This window comes from Hemicordylus capensis, chromosome 1 (assembly GCF_027244095.1).
Source record: "Hemicordylus capensis ecotype Gifberg chromosome 1, rHemCap1.1.pri, whole genome shotgun sequence".
Classification (NCBI taxonomy): domain Eukaryota; kingdom Metazoa; phylum Chordata; class Lepidosauria; order Squamata; family Cordylidae; genus Hemicordylus; species Hemicordylus capensis.
The window spans coordinates 232,995,524-233,013,307 of record NC_069657.1 but is presented as its reverse complement, the minus strand read 5'-3'; the positions used below and the strand labels follow the sequence as shown (position 1 = coordinate 233,013,307).

The window sequence follows — 17,784 nt, the reverse complement described above, 5'->3', positions numbered from 1 at the left end:
AGCTATCTATGGGGGGAAGAGAGAAAAAATTTCAGAATGCAGTAATGGCTGGGCAGAGAGCCATGAAAACTGGCACACAGATAGTGGAGGATGGCAAGACTCTGTGTATTTAATTTCAAATAAATCAGCCAATCCATTGATTTTTAATGATCTTTTAAGCCAGAAATCACACTAAAATCAAAGAATTGCAGCAAAAAATAACTTCACATCCAAGATACACAGTAATTGTGATTTCATTGTGGCACTCTCTAGCTTAAATTGTAAAGCAGATAAAGTACAATACCACAAAAATAGCTACAGCAGAAAAACCCAAAAGTAACATCTTCAGATCCTTGAGTTATTGGAATGTATGTTGTCACAAAATGCATTTTACAGACTCCAAAACATTGACAGTGTAAATAAACTAATGTTAGTTGAATTACTTTCAACAGGGCTTATAGGAAATTAGATTGGAAAAGTTATCACCTGGTCTGAAAATGCAACTTCTTTTAGAATAACTTTTTGTTTTGACAACATTACGCTGAAGCCTAATTCAAAACAAGATGCAGGCCAAAATGTTACTTTCCCATATCTAAATTATAGTGTGCCCTGACTACGAGTAATATCACAAAGAGTGTGACAAGGAGCAGAATAGTTGATAGTTATCATCCCGAGTTTCTCTTACCATATCACATAATAAAGTCATACTGCAAGCTGGGAGCAGAATCTCGTATTAAATTGCAAAGAAAAGCCCCAGTTACCACATGAATGGTCTAGTAGCCCATGAGGAGCTCAGAAGGTGGCCAGTCAGTCCTCAAATCTGTGATTTAATCTGAACTCATTCATCAACAGTATAATGCAGCCTTCTGCAACAGAGAAAGCCTAAGGAAACAGGAATGAAACAGTGCAATAGGGCAAAGAGGAAAAGGAAAGATATGCTCACCACAGGACTTGCACGAGCAGAACTAGCTCTAGAAGAAGCCCGAGATCCTGAGCCAAGGTAGCAACTGTACTCTGAAGGCTGCATGCATATACCCCAAAGAATGCATCAAACAGAAATGAGAAAAAAAGCATTAGAACAGTAGAGAATAGATAGGTAGCATAACAATGACATGAAGCCACGGGAAGTTTGAGAGGATTCCTCTACAGTGCAAAGTCAATATTAATCAAATTGTAATATTATACATTTGTTTAAAGTACATCCTTGTTTGAACCCAACACACAAGACTGAGCTTGAGACATTTAAGCTAACTTTCCCCCCAGCAGATAGAAAACCCTCATTTTTCTTTAGAATTCTATTCAAATCTTCTAAATGTCCTTGTAGTCCAAACAGCAGGATTATTTTTCAAAGTATTCATTAAGGCATTAAAGAAAATAAGGTGTTCAAATCAGAGAAGAAACACATTTCACTAAACCTGATTGGGCCGAAGCAGAAATATCCAACTACTCTACTATTATGAGTACTGTCAGAATCTACTATCCTAAATAAGAAACTTGTCAGTGACAGATACAGTAAACTATACTATAGCTGATTAAAAAAACAAATAGACTAGATTTTAAGTGGGAATTTTAAAACATTCCTACCAAAGATAATCTAGAGATACATATATCAAGCAGTACATAAAGATAAATAAAAATAATGTATATTTAATGAGCAATAGTATATTAATCAAGGTAATCTGGGGAAAATGCATCTGTGTTTTATATGATAGGGTCATAACACTATTAATGACTGCAAAGCATCTGATGTTATGTTGCAAAACGTCATGGACATCATGAAGCTCCCTGTTAAGGTCAATCTGTGCATTCTTCTGTACAGTGAAAATAACCCACCCCACCGCAAGTATGAATTTAACACCACAGATAACATTTTTAAGTATTCTTGCACCCAGAGATGCACCCAGAATCCTGCCCATCTCAAAAAGGGGATTTTGATATGATCCAATGATACCCCAATGTGATTTATCAAATACTGATTGAAAATGGGGAAAAACACAGAATCTTTCAGCTGGAAACCAGATGATACTACTGACAAAAATTAAACATATCTAAGAATAAAATGAAGAAATTATCTGAAAATGAGAGATGATTGCAGCATCTCGTTTAAAGTAGGCAGAAAATATGCCTTGAATCAATACCAAATAAGGCATTTTTCAATAATCAGCAATACACTCACATTTCGCCAGATGCAATACTGAAACAATAAAAGCTCTCGTCATCCAGGCATTAATTAAAATGGTGTGCGCTTCCATGAAGACATGACATAAAGGGGAAAGGTGGTGTGGGGAGGAGGATAAATTCATCTGGTCCTGCTGTGCATTTCACATTTCATATTTATAGCAGGGCAACTTTAAAGAATCTGGCTAAAAAAGCAAACACCTTACATTAGCCCAGTTTGGATTATCCAAAATACATGAATGAGTTGACAAGGCTCTGTGTGTTATCTTCTAGCTTCCCTTTTCCTTAACTCATGGAACACATCCTGGTTTTTAAAACCAAGTTTTCCATGATGGCCAAACTGGGAAATTGTGGTTTAATGAACTCAACACCCTGGATATCAAACCATGATTTGATATTCCAATTTGCTAGGAGCGTTTAAACCATAGTTCCTCAGTCTGGACATCACAGGTAACTGTGGTTTAAGAAACTAGAACGTGTTCCATTCAGAAGGGTGTGCAAGTAAAGAAGGAAGAGGCCATCTCCAGCCTCGAAGGCAGGATGTCTCTGAGTACCAGTTGCATGGCAGTAACAGCAGGAGAGAGTGCATGCCCTCAACTCCTGCCTGTGGCTTCCAGAGGCATCTGGTGGGCCACTGTGTGAAACAGGATGCTGGACTAGATGGGTCATGGGCCTGATCCAGCAGGGCTGTTCTTACACAGACTGAACACAGGACTGTTAGCTTGTTCACAATCTAAGAAACTATGGTTTGTTGGATCATCTGAAGTTGGCCAGATTTTCTTATTGGATCATTGTGACACAAAGCACAGTATCAAAATTCTAAACAGGATCACTATTTCAGACAGCCACAAAAAGTGGTCTATACAGAAAGTATACACTATACAGAAAGTATACACTATACAGAAAGTGTACACTTGTGCAAATAATATCCCAACAACCTACTGGCAATCAGTCTTACACAAGCCACTACCATAGAAATACAAATTTCTAGCTTAAGACAGAAATGAAGCCAACACAAAAATATGGAAACTATCTTACAGGACGTGAACTAGAGGCACTATACCGACGACTCCCACTGTTAAAGTTCTCATCATACAGAGATGCCTACAATTAAAAAACAGAGTCAGAACAAGATTGGTAGATTTTTATCTGGAGATTCAAAATGCAGCAAGATGCAGGATGAAAGAAGTGGTAGGGTAAAGTTAAGGAATAAAATATCCAAATAGCAACAATATCTCCTAGAGTATAATGCAAACTGCATGCAAGCAAGTCAAGGGTGAAAATGCCTCCTATTCCTAAGCACTATGAAACTGGTCAGAATGCATGCAGAATTAAAATCAGAAATTTAAAAAAAAAAATCACACCCTTCAAATCAGGAGTGTTGCTAGGCACCTCATGCCTTGATGACTCTTTTACTGTACCGTATTGCTATTGCACAATTTCTAAAGAACAAACCTTTTTTTACACATGCATATATTATTTTAACAGTTTCAAAATGGGAACAGCAAAGACTTCTCGATTCAAAGCCAAGCTTTCTGCCTGGAATCAAACACTAGAATCAGAAGATGGTCATGTTGAGGTAACATCAAGATAAGAAGCGAGGACCAGGAAGGGACCCAGAATCAGGATGTGGCAATATATACAACCTGTGCTAAGCACTGGCTTGATTATCTGTGTACTAATATTCACATTCTGGCATCAACTGATACCTTGAGGACAGTATTGCAGCCAAATCCAAGGATCTGAAGTGGGCAAAAATAAGTTAAAGTGTGCTTCTGTTCCAAAAATGGTGGATTGTGGTGACTAAGACACAAACTCTTTACATTTACTCCTTCAGGAAGCTGCCATCTTGGTGAGGGTGGTATAGATAGGAAGAGTTGAGTAAATTACAAAATTGTATATTATAGGCTCCATTTTCAAAGAAAAACCAATGCATATACAGTGAAGGGCAGTTAGACAATATAACTTTAGTACAGGGCTGCAAATGGACCACCAGTTGGATTTGCTTTCTTTGCCAGTCCGTTTCTGTAATCATCACACTTTTGTTTAATTTAGAAGCAACAAGCTCCTAAAACCTTCATGGTCACTGAGTTAATCTTGCACATAAAGTCAATGTTTGGTAAAGTCTCCGAGAATCTGTTAGGGCATGGGCTGGTTCTTATCGGTTCCCTCTTTCCTGATTTCAGTACTGCCTTTCTGGATCATTATCCCATTTCCAGTTTCTGTTATTCTACTATGGCTGTATGTTGCAACTGGGTATCAGGATTAGCTCAGATGCAATAGCAGGGCTTCTCAGCTAAACAATACTTAGCTGATTAAATCCTGTGAGTTTTACTTGATTGTATGTGAGTAAAAGCAATAGTTCTGAAGTAATGACGCAGATGTGTGTCATAGCAGGCATTTTATGAGAGATATTTCCTTCTTTCTGTGAGAGAAGGGAAAATGCCTCTTCTAATATGGTACCTGTATTCTGATAGATACTTGCAATAAAAATTAAGGATTAGATCCCAACTTGTTTTGTGAAAGTGGAACAGTTCATGCAGGAGGGAGATAGGATTTCTACAAACTCTCCCTTTCATTGACAGCTCCCTGCTCTATATCCCTGGGGATTCTCTGGCCCTCACAATTGGCTTTGTGGACGGCACTGGGGGCTGCAGAATGGAGAAAGGGGTGGGAAATGTCTGATCCACAATCAGCACACTACTCACAGTTCTTTGGATCTAAGCTATTACATTTGGGGAGGGGCAATTAATTGGGGGCAGTTTCAGCCAATCAGAAGTTTTTTATTAACTGATTAATCTGATCAAACTTGAGCCTAAACAAAAATATTACTTATGCTTAACATGAAAATTCATTTCACAGATAAAAAAGTTGTTTGGTAGAATTTGGACTTCTGGGCTACAGTAGTTTGAGTTTTGACTCAAATTTACACATAATGAAATTGGTACTCCATATTTTCAGAGTAAGCAAAGCCACTTAACTGTCATAATCTTAATCCCCTTGGTTGCTGATTTCTTGCCAAGAATCCTTAATATTGTATTGATTTATTGCCCATTTGGGCCTGAACACACCTGAACACTCTTAGGAATATTAGGATACCCAAGATGATTGATAATTCATAGTTTATAGATATTAGGTGTAAAACCACAGAACTCTAACTCTAAACTGAGTTCCATATTTCTTCTAAGGAACTGTTGCTTATGCCCTCAGAAGCAAGTGCAATTTGACCTCCAAACATTTAGGTTTTTGTTCATTGCTTTTGTACAGGAACCTTGTAGAACTAGAAAAAGTGCTGCACTTATCTAGGAAATGAGAAGCAAGAAGAGATGGCAACAGCTGCTTGATCGGCCCTGCTCTAAATCTGTTTTGTACCCAGCAACACCCCTGTTTCACTCATTCATAACCCATCAAACCTACAAGTGTAAAGTAACTATAAAAAGTGACAACATCTATAGTTTTAATTGAATAATCCAAAATGTTGAAAATCCTACTTATTCAAAAGGGAAAAAATATACTGCTGCATTGCTAAATGCATTTTACAACTGATATAGTAATATGATTATACAGCACATTACTGCCTGACAAGGTACTTTTTTGTATGTAGAAACACACACAGTTCTGGTAAAGGTAAGAACTAGAGAAAATTTAACTTCTTTAAAAAGTGCTGATGTTGTCCCTTTTTGCTTTTGACTACATTTCATTGAATTGTATAATCCAGAAATGGGGAAACAGACATGGCTTATTCCAACTATCCATCTACAGAATTGTTACAGTTCCACAAGCAACAACTGCAGAATTATAGTGGGGAATAAGAGGCAGGATTAGCAAAACAGAGCTGACAGACACACCAAAGGCAAATGTGCATTCCATTCATACAGATCTCACACTTAAGAGACACATACAGTATGAGTGAAATGAACTTGACTAAAAAGATATTCTTGAGTCATCAAATAAAACACATTCAACATATGCTATATATGAAAGAGATTCTGCACATGCGGTTAAAGGGAGACAGAGCACCAACCCTGTAGCTTCTGGCTGGCAGAGCATCACTGTACAACAAAGAGGGCTGGGAAAGACAAGGAGCAGACTCTGTTTAATACATATAGGAACTGAAGGAAGGAGGAAACCAAAAAAGCTTGTTCACAGAACGTTTCTTATATGGGCTAGGTTGCAAACAGGTTACTGAGAGGCAGACATACAATGTAACACAAGGTAACGATGTGTGGCAGGCTATTTAAGATGCTTAAGACTTCTTAAATAGCAAAAATTTAAGACCAAGCAGCAAGTCAGACAGAAAGAATAGCACACCTATGTGCATTTCCTACAGGAAGGGAGGATACCATTGCAAAAGCAAAACAGAACAATTGAGTTGTAGCCATTAATTACATAGCATGACTTCAGAAACTGTGCTTCAGTCATTCCTGCTTCAGTCAAACCATCACACAGGCAAAGAAAGATGCTTAGGCAACATGATAACTCATTAGGAAGCAACTTTGTAAACACTGGGGCAGTTTTAAGTGTTGCACAACTATGCTACTGCTAAACTGAACGTTAAGAATGAAGTTTCAGAATGTAGACTAACAAGTCTAGTTATAAGTCAGAATGCAATAGGGCCTAGGTGACAAAAACAATATTTTAGTTATATATATTTACAGAATGAAAACATAGCAGATTCAGATATAACATATGTTTGCTGGGAAGACACTCAAAATCCTACAGCCAGAAGAAGAAAAATCTTTTTACCCAGACAGCATTCCGATTGGGCAAATATTGTGATATTTTCTTCATGCAAATAGGGCAAATTCAACCCCAGTAAAGGCTTTTAAATCAATGATTCTCAGTTACCATTTTAGGAAGAATTTGCTAGGTAAATTGTACAATAAAGGATTAAAGTGTAACCAGTTTGCCAGAACATACTGAGCAGCAAAGTGAGTTCAGGTACTCATGTCAATTATAAAAAAACTAGCTGACCGGGCACATAGTGTCTGCACCCCTAGTTTGACTCTCCCCCCCAGCCCCTTCTCCCTGTCTTCCAGAGGGCGTCTCTGACGCCTGTCCCGCCCACTTCTCTCCCCACCTTGCAGTTTCTCCTGCCTCCTGCCGCCTCTTCCTGGCAGCCCAGCCAGCTCCTGACCCCGACGGGTGCGCAGGCTGCCACAGCTGTTGCCTCACCATGGCTGGGGCCTCTGTGGCTGCCGCCATTTCCCCCGGCAGCAGCTCAACGGCCTCCTGCCATGCGTGAGCTCTCACTGCCTCAGCCTATCAGGCGCCTCTGCCACCCAGCCAATCAGCTGGGTGCAGGGACGCACATTCTAAAGGTGCACCCAGGAGGATTATATATATAGATAGTTTTTCCTCAGGAAACAGCTACTGAGGGAATTAACTAAATTGCACTATGACAAAAATTATAAGGGCAAAAGTGAGGGAGCTTTGGGACAGAAGAAGTCCAGAGAGAGCTACCCCAAAAGCAACATTACATTTTGCCTCCCCCAAAACAGAAGTGAAAATAATCTTATAACAGACCACAAGTTGGAGATTCTTAGCAGGTGGCCGATTAAAACAGAAATTTGCTAGAAGTCATTTGCTAAAAGTCTCTTGCAGGAAATTGAGGCTGAATTCCCCGGGTGTAACTAGAGTATTCAACAAAACAGCAGGGAGGAGTACTGACAGACCCAGTTTCCATTTGGGAAAGAAGGTTGGGATTTGGAACGAAAACCACAGCTACTGTATGAAGACTAAAGTCAGAGTAGCAGGAAGCCTGCATAAACGTAAAAAAGGATTTAAGAACCAAGGGGGAAAGATGGCAATTACCAGAGTTCTCCAGCCACAGCAAGCCAACTGATTGATGTACCTAGACTATGTAAAGTTGAAGAAAAAAATCACCACCACCTATTCTTGTAGAGCGAATTTCATGATGCTGGATACTAAACTTTCTGATACAGTATGCAGAGATCAATACATTGCAGAAAGAAAACATTATTAATATGTTTGTTTTAAAAAATGATTGCTATGGCTTTTAATTCAATAAACTTAGTATTATTGGTACTTACCAACTTGCCTCTAAAAGTGTAGATTTGCTTTTTCCATGCATTGAGTTGTCCCTATGTTACTAGCTACGAGACAGAACTAGATTTTTAAGGAAAGAGGCTTGCCTCTACTATGCAGACACTCCTTTAAGTGGGAAAGTCAAACCAGAATATTGGGATGAGTCTGACACACCCACACACTTTAGAGAGAGAGAGAAATAAAAGCTATCAGATGTGCTTCAAGCACAGGAATACATTTTTCAAGTATGACTATAGAAGCCTCATTCAGAAGATGGAATGGATCACTTTTGCCAGAATTATCAATGCATGTGTTACTCAGAAGAAGACTCCCAAAACAATTTTGTACTTACTTTCACCTAAAAAGCATACTTAATCTTTTGTCCATTAGCATTACATACAAATGATAAAATGTTCATACCATTTATTTGACTGGTACATGGAACATATATTCTCAAATAAATGTCATCTTGGCCCACTGCATAATTATTTAACAGGAGTCTCTGAGTCTATTAAAGGAGCCTGAGTCTTGAAACACTGAGTTCAGCTACTGAGAAGAAAAAACAGAAGCAAACCATCTTCTGGACTGGAGCAGAAGTTCCTCCCCACACCTTTAAATAGGGATTCTTTCACTTACTATACTTGCTTGGTGTAAGATATGCGCACCAAGTTATTAAGTATTATTATATGCGCACCAAGTTATGTACACCAAATTGTGGAACTTGGCTAACAAAACATCTGCCTGGTTTTTCAGTACAACCTCTTCAGAAAAAGGAGAAACATAAAAATTATTAAGAGGCTGGAATAATGTTTTACAATTAGAATCTCTCACTCCTGTGAGATTATTACAGTTACTACCCAAGTCAGGTACAGACAGATGGTGAGGCTGGGGGTGGTGGACGGTGGGGCAGGTAGGCACAGAATCAGCTGCATCTCTTTCTCTTCCCACCCCAGCTGCTACTTCATCTCTTTTCTCACCATGGCTTTAATCTGAGCCATGTGGGCTGGTTCACCCAGTGAACCACCAGCACATACAGCTCAAGTTTAAGTGGGGGTAGGAAGAGAGAGGGGAAGAGGCAGCTGCAGTGGCGGGGGGGAGACCGTGCATGAGACGCAGCCAATTCTGCATCTGCTTGCCTCCCCCTCCACCCCACCCTCACTGGCCACACCTGCCCCAAGTAAATACTGATAGGGGTCTAAGTGCATTTATTTCAATTGAACTTCCTTCCAAGATTAAGCATGCTTGACACTGCAGCTTAGTTTCCAACTCTAAATCTTGTTACCATTCTCCATCAGGCATACATACTTGCAAAGGAAGGCAACAAAGACAACAAATATAAACTGCTGCTGTTGCTACTACTACTATTGTTATGTGTGTAATGACATTTGTGTACTTGGCCCACATTTTAAAAAGCTTCAGTCAATAGTCCTACATCTCTTCACAAAAAAGGTCTGGCAGGACTGGCTGGCAAATAATGGACCTGATCCATCCACATCTCAGAAGGTCAAATATCTTATTTTAAAGGATAGAATCAGGATTAGATACTCTGCCATCATTTATCTCAGCTTTGCAGATAAAACCACATAACTTATCCCCAGGTGTATCAACCAGTCACAATGAACACTGGGTACCAACAGGTTACTTGCCCAGGAGAAGGGCAAACTGAAAGCCTTTTTAAATATACTGCTTGGTCATGGAGAAATTTCATTGTGATGTCTTATACAAGAGAGATCTCATGATGGAAAAACCACCCAGCATATTTGCATATATGAACTGGACCCTGTACTACTTTGTTTCCTGGCTATAGAATTTCTCTTCCTCAGCTCAAAGGAATTTTTGCAAGGTTGCACGATGCAAGGCAGTCATTGAGTAATGCAAGATGGGCAAAGATTGGTTTTTACTTCTATAAAACCAGCCCAACTACACTGCACATTCCAGTTGAGAAAGTACACCTTCTCATGTTAGAAACACACATATCGTATGCATGCAAACAAACACATGCAAACAAACAAACAAAAACAGCAGACGTAGAATAATTTACTTTTTAAACCAGAACCACAGATAGATTACCATGGTCTACCTAGGAATAGCTCACATCCATACTGATTTCATTCACCGGATTCTATAACCATTTGTGTACTAGGTACCGCAATACAGAGATGTGGAATATAAAATTCTGCACTGCTATACCATTGAAAGCTTTCCCTTTCAAAAATACTAATTGATTTTATGAAACAATGTGACTTAATGAATTGATATCAATACAATATCAGGCAAATTGGGCAGTTGTAACTAACCTTTTTCAGCTGAATGCTTAGGAAGGATCTCTCACACATACCCCTATTGATTTGCAGTCAGAGAGGTACAATCAAATCAAAATACAAATACTAAATGTTTCCTCCTCTCTGTATTCAAGGCACATAATGGAACTTAGGTGGTCACTTCATGCATCTGAAATGAAGTCTCTGGCCCACAAATGCTTATGTCATAACAAGTTTTAGTTGTTAAGGGATCACACAGACCTTTGTTTTTGCACATTATTAGGCTATCAGTAAAAGCACAAGACTGTACAATGCTTGAGAAACCTGCCCAATCATTACTTTCATTATGAGAAAACTTGTTTAGAATTTAAAAAAAAATCTACTAACCCTACTAGATTTTCTACTCTGAGATGAACCATACATGTCTTCTTCATAACCATTTGTCTGTTATGAGAGAGAAAGTTAACAACGAACAACTTGCACAACCACCAAGCAGCCTCATAAATCATTTCTCATGTTGTATTGGGTTGGGGGACAGTAAAGCAAACTTGTGAAAGTAGGCAGTTGTAACTATCAGATGGAGTCAGAGCTCACAGGGAGACTTGAAAACAGTTGGCAATTGTGTATTTTGGAAAGCTGTATAAATCAGATGAAGTAGTTAAAGATGCATCTGCTTTGATAAAGGCATTATAACAGCAAACAGAGAAAATTATTCATCTTCTGTTCATTAGGAAAGAGCATAGATTCCCCAGAAAAAGAAAAGAAAGCAGAGCAACTAAAGAATTTATTCCACATTTGTCTGTATATACACAGTATTTTGCATAATTTTCCAGATGCAAGAGAGGAAAACCATTGCCCCAAATTCTGACTTTCTGTAACCATACTTCTAGAGCACTTGGGAAATGCTGAGAGAAAAGGAGAACATATCGTTATTCTCCAAACTTCTCTCCATCCCTTATTTGAAGTAACAAGGACATGGAGAACAAAGAAACTCTTCCTCTGTGCCTTGCAAAACAAGCACAGTCCACCATTAGATTGTTAGACGCAGTAGGAAGCTGCCTTCCAACAAGCCATTGGTCCACCCAGATCAGTTTTGCCTACAGTGACCGGCAGCAATTCTCCAAGATTTCAGGTGGATATTTCCTTAGCCCTAACTAAAGATGCAAGGAACTGAACTTGAGATATTTTACATGCAAAGTAGATCCTCTTCCACTAAGCTGAAGTTCTTCCCCATTGGTTCAGGAAAAGATATAGGGGCTTCTGAGGTCTCTACCATGGAAGCACTGAACATGGGGAAGACCTGTATTACTGTGCTGAATACAGCATAAAGATTGATTTTCTCATTTTTCTAAGCATCGAGCAGACAATCTCCATCCATTCTACTTAACACAGAGGTGTGAGCATAATTAAAGGTGTACAACCCCAGTGTAGTAAACTCTTCTTACTTGATCATAGTAATTAACATTGGCAATGAGGTATAAAGCATTGTTATAAACTATAATTTGGGTACATGTGTTATCGAGTCAAGCATACATATTTACGTATTACATTTTTAAACTGCCTGTCCCCTAAGGAGTTCAGGTCAGTGTAGAAACTTTCCTCTCTCCCCAGGAGATAGTGACAGATCCAAGGTTACCAAGCAAGAACCACAGCTGAGGGAGAATTTGAAGCCAGGTATCCAGGATTTCCCCATCCCACTACCAAATATGTCCACAGAAGTCTAAAATGAAAATGGGGAAATGATGGGATTCAGCTTTCCCTTCCATCAAAGGCAGCACTGCATTTGGGCAGTGCCTTATCATTTTTCTGCCCTCTATCAGAGAATGAAATTAGGGTCACTCACAGGTTCATAATATCCTCCCACAGTAGTGGGATAACTCCTTTGATAGGTGAGAGAAGAATTCATATGATGATTATACATATATTCATTTCCTTCACAGGAGAAGGAAAAATTATTAATTATAGTAATATATTCATTCTTCCTTCACAGAAGAAGGAAAAATTAAACCCTGCAATGTTACAGGAGTGGAAGTTATCTTCTAGGTGAAAAGATATGCTTATTTCCCCATGCCTTAACAACAGCACTTCTGGACTAATAATTAGCAGTTCTACTCTTTATACCAGGGGTGGGGAACCTTGGCCCTTCAGCTGTTGTTGAACTACAACTCCCAGCATCCCCAGCTACAATTATTGTGGCTGGGAATGATGGGCGTTGTAGTTCAAAAATAGCTGGAGGGCCAAGGTTCCCCACCCCTGCATTATACCATGACTATGCTGTAAATCATGGCACATTTCAAGGCACAGTGCCAGGAAATTTTTTGTAGCCACATTAGGTTTACCATTCTAAGTGGACAACAAGCCTTCTTCCTCCAAGCTGGCTATGGCCTATTAAACGTGAGGAGTTCTTTATTCACCCACATCTTGCAACAAGCTGGCTAATATATATCGGGCACCCAATGGTCAGGAAATAGATGTTTTGGATCTAATGCATTTCCCAAGAAACAGATGCTTTGTATTCTTCACATATTCAAGCATGTTACTACTACCAATTAAATGCAGCCACATGTATGCATGTTAGTATTACCAAGGGAAGATAGAATCTTTAAATACATACTGTTCTGAAGTTCATCCTTTTGGTCCTCTCTTTCTCTAATCCAGCCTGGAGCAAGAGCAAGAATGCAGGATAAGACTAGCAGCCCCCTTATACGGCAATTTCTCCCAAATCCACAATACAAATGTGGCTGTTGGAAATTTTATTGTTTAGGGATTTATGTTCATGCTCAGAGGATTCAGAAACAATGCAACTGAGTAAAGCCAACAGATGTAGACTTTAAAAATACAAAAGTGAGGGTAAGTCCATTAAAAACTAGCATATACTGTTCGATTATTCATGCCTGCAGGCTTAATCAACTATTGCAGTCAAAAACCAAGAAAAATGCACACATTCCAAAGACAAATAATTTCCTTCTAGGCAAGTAGCTGGCCCAACCAATTGCTTAAGCTCTTCTACAATAAAAATGCATGCCAACTTGTTTGCTAATTAAGCAAAATTAATTAATTAATTAATTAAAAATTCACAATGGCTATATTTTCTGTATTGTTCTGCAAGGGTTATATTATATGCATATATTATACAAAGAATTGGCTCTGAAGTTATATAGTCAGTCATAAAGGATAAAGAGAACTGTGCAATACTTGAGGTGGGAGGCTGGCTTTTAACAACCAGGATTACTGGCAAGTTTATCTACTAAATGTTTTAAGTTTAATTTATTATACTCTTTCAAATTATTTTTTCTTCCTAAACTCTTAAGTGCCTTGAGAAGATTTGGTTATGAATGGATATGTATATAACCAATCACTACTGAGAGGCCAAGAGAGGGTGTTTATACTGGTGTGGCTGAAATTGCCTTCTCACTATGGGAAGCTGCCTTCCACGATAGAGCTTGTTTGCCTCATTGTGTTTTCAAGCAGCAGCAACACCAGTATTGAATGATGAATCCACCTCAAGAGCGTTGTGTTTCACCAAACGGCAAATTTCACAAAGAGCAACATATGTATATTTTGAAAGGTTTTACACTAGGCTCTGTTGCATTACAATACATTACAATACAGAAAAATCCTAAAAAATAAATCAGAAACAAATTTATGAAACATTCCCTGCCTAACTGAACAACAAGCATCAGTTATTTACATTCACATTCTCTGCCCCCCTCAGTATCAGATCTAATCTTCTGATCACTTTTATGAAGTAATATGGTAGACAGGAATTCTCTAAAGCCCGCTGCTTTTAAACTATAGGTGAAAACTTGTAAAGTCAAAAGCCTGGACGAGCAGACACACTTTAGTTCCATTAAAATAAAACACATGGGCAGGATTGACTCTAAGTCAGTCATGAATAAGCACCATACAAATAAATGAGACAAAGCTAGCCTTTGTGACTAACTTAATTCCCATTAATTTCAATAGAGCTTAGTTATAACTAACTTAAGCTCAATCCTGCCCCATGTATTTGAGAAAAAGTGTACAAGTTATGCAAGCCCACTTGTGATGCCAGAGCAGTGCCCCCCATGCGCACGCACGCACCCCCCCCAAAAAAAGTACCCATATTACAACCAACTTTTATAATGTTACCAATGTGATATGGAAAGCATCCATGGGGTAGTAGTTTAGTTGCTGCAACCATACCACAAAGGCAATGTGTAGCATAGTCCACAACTGAACTCACAACATAGGGGCGGAGATTTTGTCTAATCATGGCTCGTATATCACACCAAGTGTTACGTTCTAACAGTGCATGCATCCTACAACCTATCATCTTTTTCTCACCACTGGGCAGGTGCTGGCATATTCCAAGTCAGTCTGTTGGGGGGTATAGAGGAAACAAACACTGTGAGAGCACAAACAGCCAGATAAAAAGAGAAAGAGATGCATCCAAAAAGTGTCAATTCCTTGTAAGCAAAGAAGTATAGGAGGGAACAAATAATCAGAAAACCTGTGCCCATTGCTCATTAAAAAAACAACACCTAATTAGGCATAAAGTACCTGACTGCTTGTTGGCAACACAAACTTACTGCTTATAGATTGAGATACAGAACACAAATCTGCTGCAAAATTTTGAAGCAAGAACAGCAGAAGGTTTTGAATCAATACAAAATAAAGTTGAATTCTCACTTAATTTTTTGTCATGTTCAGAGTACCAAGTGTTTCACTACAACATTTTGATATGAATATTGCTATTTTATGTACCCAAAAGTAGGGCAAGTATTTACCAGACTTGGGGAAGCTATTATGGCCTAATTCACCCTTATGTAATAAAGGCAGTCTCTCCCCAGAAGGATGCATTCAAATGAATCCAATATCATTGGCCCCACTCATGTGCCTCCAATCAACAAGAAGTATGAGACTGAGCCACAAGAAAGCAGTTCACTTCCTTGCAAGTATGGATTTGCAGAAAGAGGGAAGCAGATAGACCCCTTTGGGCCAAGAGACCAACCTTTATTTTAAGCTGTGAGGTTCAGCTTTAAGTTCCAATATCTGAGCCACTTCGGAATGAAACATTGAACAGAATGCCAAATTACTACTACTACTTCTACTTATTATTATATACTGCTTTTCAGCAAGGTTTTCCAAGGTTTACATAGAAAAATAAATAAATAATAAATAAGATGATTGTCCGAAAAGGCTCACAATCTAAAAAGAAACGTAAGGTAGACATATAACAACAGCCACTGGTCAGATGTTGTGCTCGGGTTGGAGAGGGCCAGTTGCTCTCCTCCTGCTAAATATAAGAGAATCACCACTTTGAAAGGTGCCTCTTTGCTCAGTTAGCAGGGGACTGCTAAGTCTGCCATCACCCTGGTCCCGAGCATCGCCTCCCAGCTGGGGTCTTTCAAAATCAGAATTGGATTCAACACCAGAACAGTGTGCAGGACTAATGCTTTCATAGTAAATCTAACAATTCCTATGTAGGATTAAGAGTATTCTTCCCAGACATATCCTGAGTGCTGTGTATGTGTACTACTGAGTGTATCTGTACTGAGTCATTTGCCTTCAAATAACACTGCATTTTATACCTGTTGATTATAGATATGCACACCTGTGCAAAACCACAACTGTAACTTCTGTTTGTTCCTACTTTAACTATTCTAAAGCAACCAATGGAATACTGCATCTCTCAGATGGCTGAAATTAACATTACCAGGATACAGATAAAGTTTAGTAATTGCTTGAAAGCTCAATATGAAATCTATTTCTGCTACAGAAGCTCTGGATGTAAACTTGACTGTATCTAATTGCCAGACCTTGTGCATATTTCATATTGATTGTGATCCTCTTCAACAACAATGCAGAGAACTCAACACTCATTTTAAACCTGGACCCCAACCAATGTTGGAATCTCTGTACTTGTTAGTAGGCCTGGTGTTTTTATTCAGTGTTACTCAAAGCCACATAATCTGAACAGCTCCTCACCCAGAGGTGACTGTTCTCACCACTCACCTTCACACAATTCTGTGCATTTCCCAGTGCCAAAGGGGTCTCTTAAAGAGAAACGCAGCCCTGCCAATGTCTGGAAATGTACATGGGTAGTTTTGGGAAATGAAACCTTTCCAGAACTTCCCCATAGAGTGGGGGAACAGTCATCTCTGTGAGGTGCCACAGGGGCTGTGAGGGTTATTCAGTTTCGGGCATTTGGAGCTAAATATTTGCACTGACTACTTGTTGGTATGAGATCAGCCCATTTTTCCTTTGCTATTGGACTAAGAGAGGGAGGTCTGCTACAGTCACCCAAATCCACTTGCCAGAGTTAAATACAGCTTGCAGGCTAGAACTGTCTAAGAGTAGATGCACAGTAAACTTTCATGTTTGATGCTGCCTTCGCTAAGGATCAGTTTGGCTTCCGTGCAGGTCGTTCTGTCATGGACCCAACCTTAATTTTGCAGCATATAGTAGGGAAATACTCCTCCAATTCTGACTCTGCTTTGTTTGCAGGATGCTGCCTTCTGTTATAGTCTGCATGAAGGGGAATGGGGAAACTCACTGTAATGAACCTTCAGACTTTGCCTGGATTAAGGGTGAGAATTTTGGAATGGAGAAATCACTCATTTAATCCAACTACCAGACATGCAAGTTGGATAATTTTGTAAGGAAAATCAGAAAATAACATTTTTACTGTGTAAAGAGTTGCAAGCTAAAACAGATCCCCTGAACCTCCAAATCATTTAAGATTAATGAAAAACTATACAGTTTTGGCTCAGAAAAGTATCAAGCAATATACTTTCTATAATTTGCATGAATCTTGGTTGTTTATTTTATATTTGTATTTTTAACACACAATAAATTATGATACAATCAACCAAGGAAAGGTTGATTTTATAGGGCAACTAGTTTTGTACAAAGAAGAGAACATGATACACTGCAAAATATTGGATGCCACACATAGATTGCTCTGAAATGTAACGGGCAACAGGACTGCAGTTTTTGTTAGGGGGTCTTTATTCAACCTAATGCTTAGAGAACCTGACAAGCCTTCATGGCTTTTCCTGACTCAAACTTTAATACAAGTCTCACAAAAACCTCACAAGCTAAAACAGTGAAACCTTGTGAGGGAGGGAACAATAGAAGAAAGCAATTATCAAACTACTGTCTGGGAGGGAAGCAGAACCACCCACCCTAAGGGAAAAGAAACTTCAGTTAATGGCAGAAATGGTTATGCACATTTAATCACTTGTTACTAACCCTTAGGCTTCCACGGCTACCCACTGACATGCGCTCATCTTCATCCGAAGCCTACAGAGAAGCAAGTGAAGAGCAAACCAGA

At 39.0% G+C, this 17,784-nt stretch overlaps 1 protein-coding gene across 44 annotated transcripts in view; it reads right to left on the bottom strand.

Annotated features, from left to right (window-relative positions):
* Positions 1 to 17,784, bottom strand: part of LRRFIP1 (LRR binding FLII interacting protein 1) — a 159,190-nt gene that overhangs the window by 43,529 nt on the left and 97,877 nt on the right. For 18 of the 44 annotated variants that reach the window (XR_008313028.1, XM_053283265.1, XM_053283243.1 and 15 more), the window contains 7 exons: positions 17,703 to 17,753; positions 14,793 to 14,825; positions 13,081 to 13,125; positions 10,854 to 10,910; positions 6,182 to 6,226; positions 3,196 to 3,261; positions 923 to 1,000 (listed from right to left, as the gene is read on the bottom strand). The exons of 5 other annotated variants lie outside the window; for them this stretch is intronic. Coding sequence is in view for 38 of the 39 variants with exons in the window: in XM_053283265.1 (XP_053139240.1) it covers positions 923 to 1,000; positions 3,196 to 3,261; positions 6,182 to 6,226; positions 10,854 to 10,910; positions 13,081 to 13,125; positions 14,793 to 14,825; positions 17,703 to 17,753 (375 nt within the window). In the remaining variant the exon portion in view is untranslated. Of the gene's footprint in view, positions 1 to 922; positions 3,173 to 3,195; positions 3,262 to 6,181; positions 6,227 to 10,853; positions 10,911 to 13,080; positions 13,126 to 14,792; positions 14,826 to 17,702; positions 17,754 to 17,784 lie in introns of those variants that run through there. 21 more of the 44 variants (XM_053283271.1, XM_053283278.1, XM_053283272.1 and 18 more) reach the window with 13 other exon arrangements.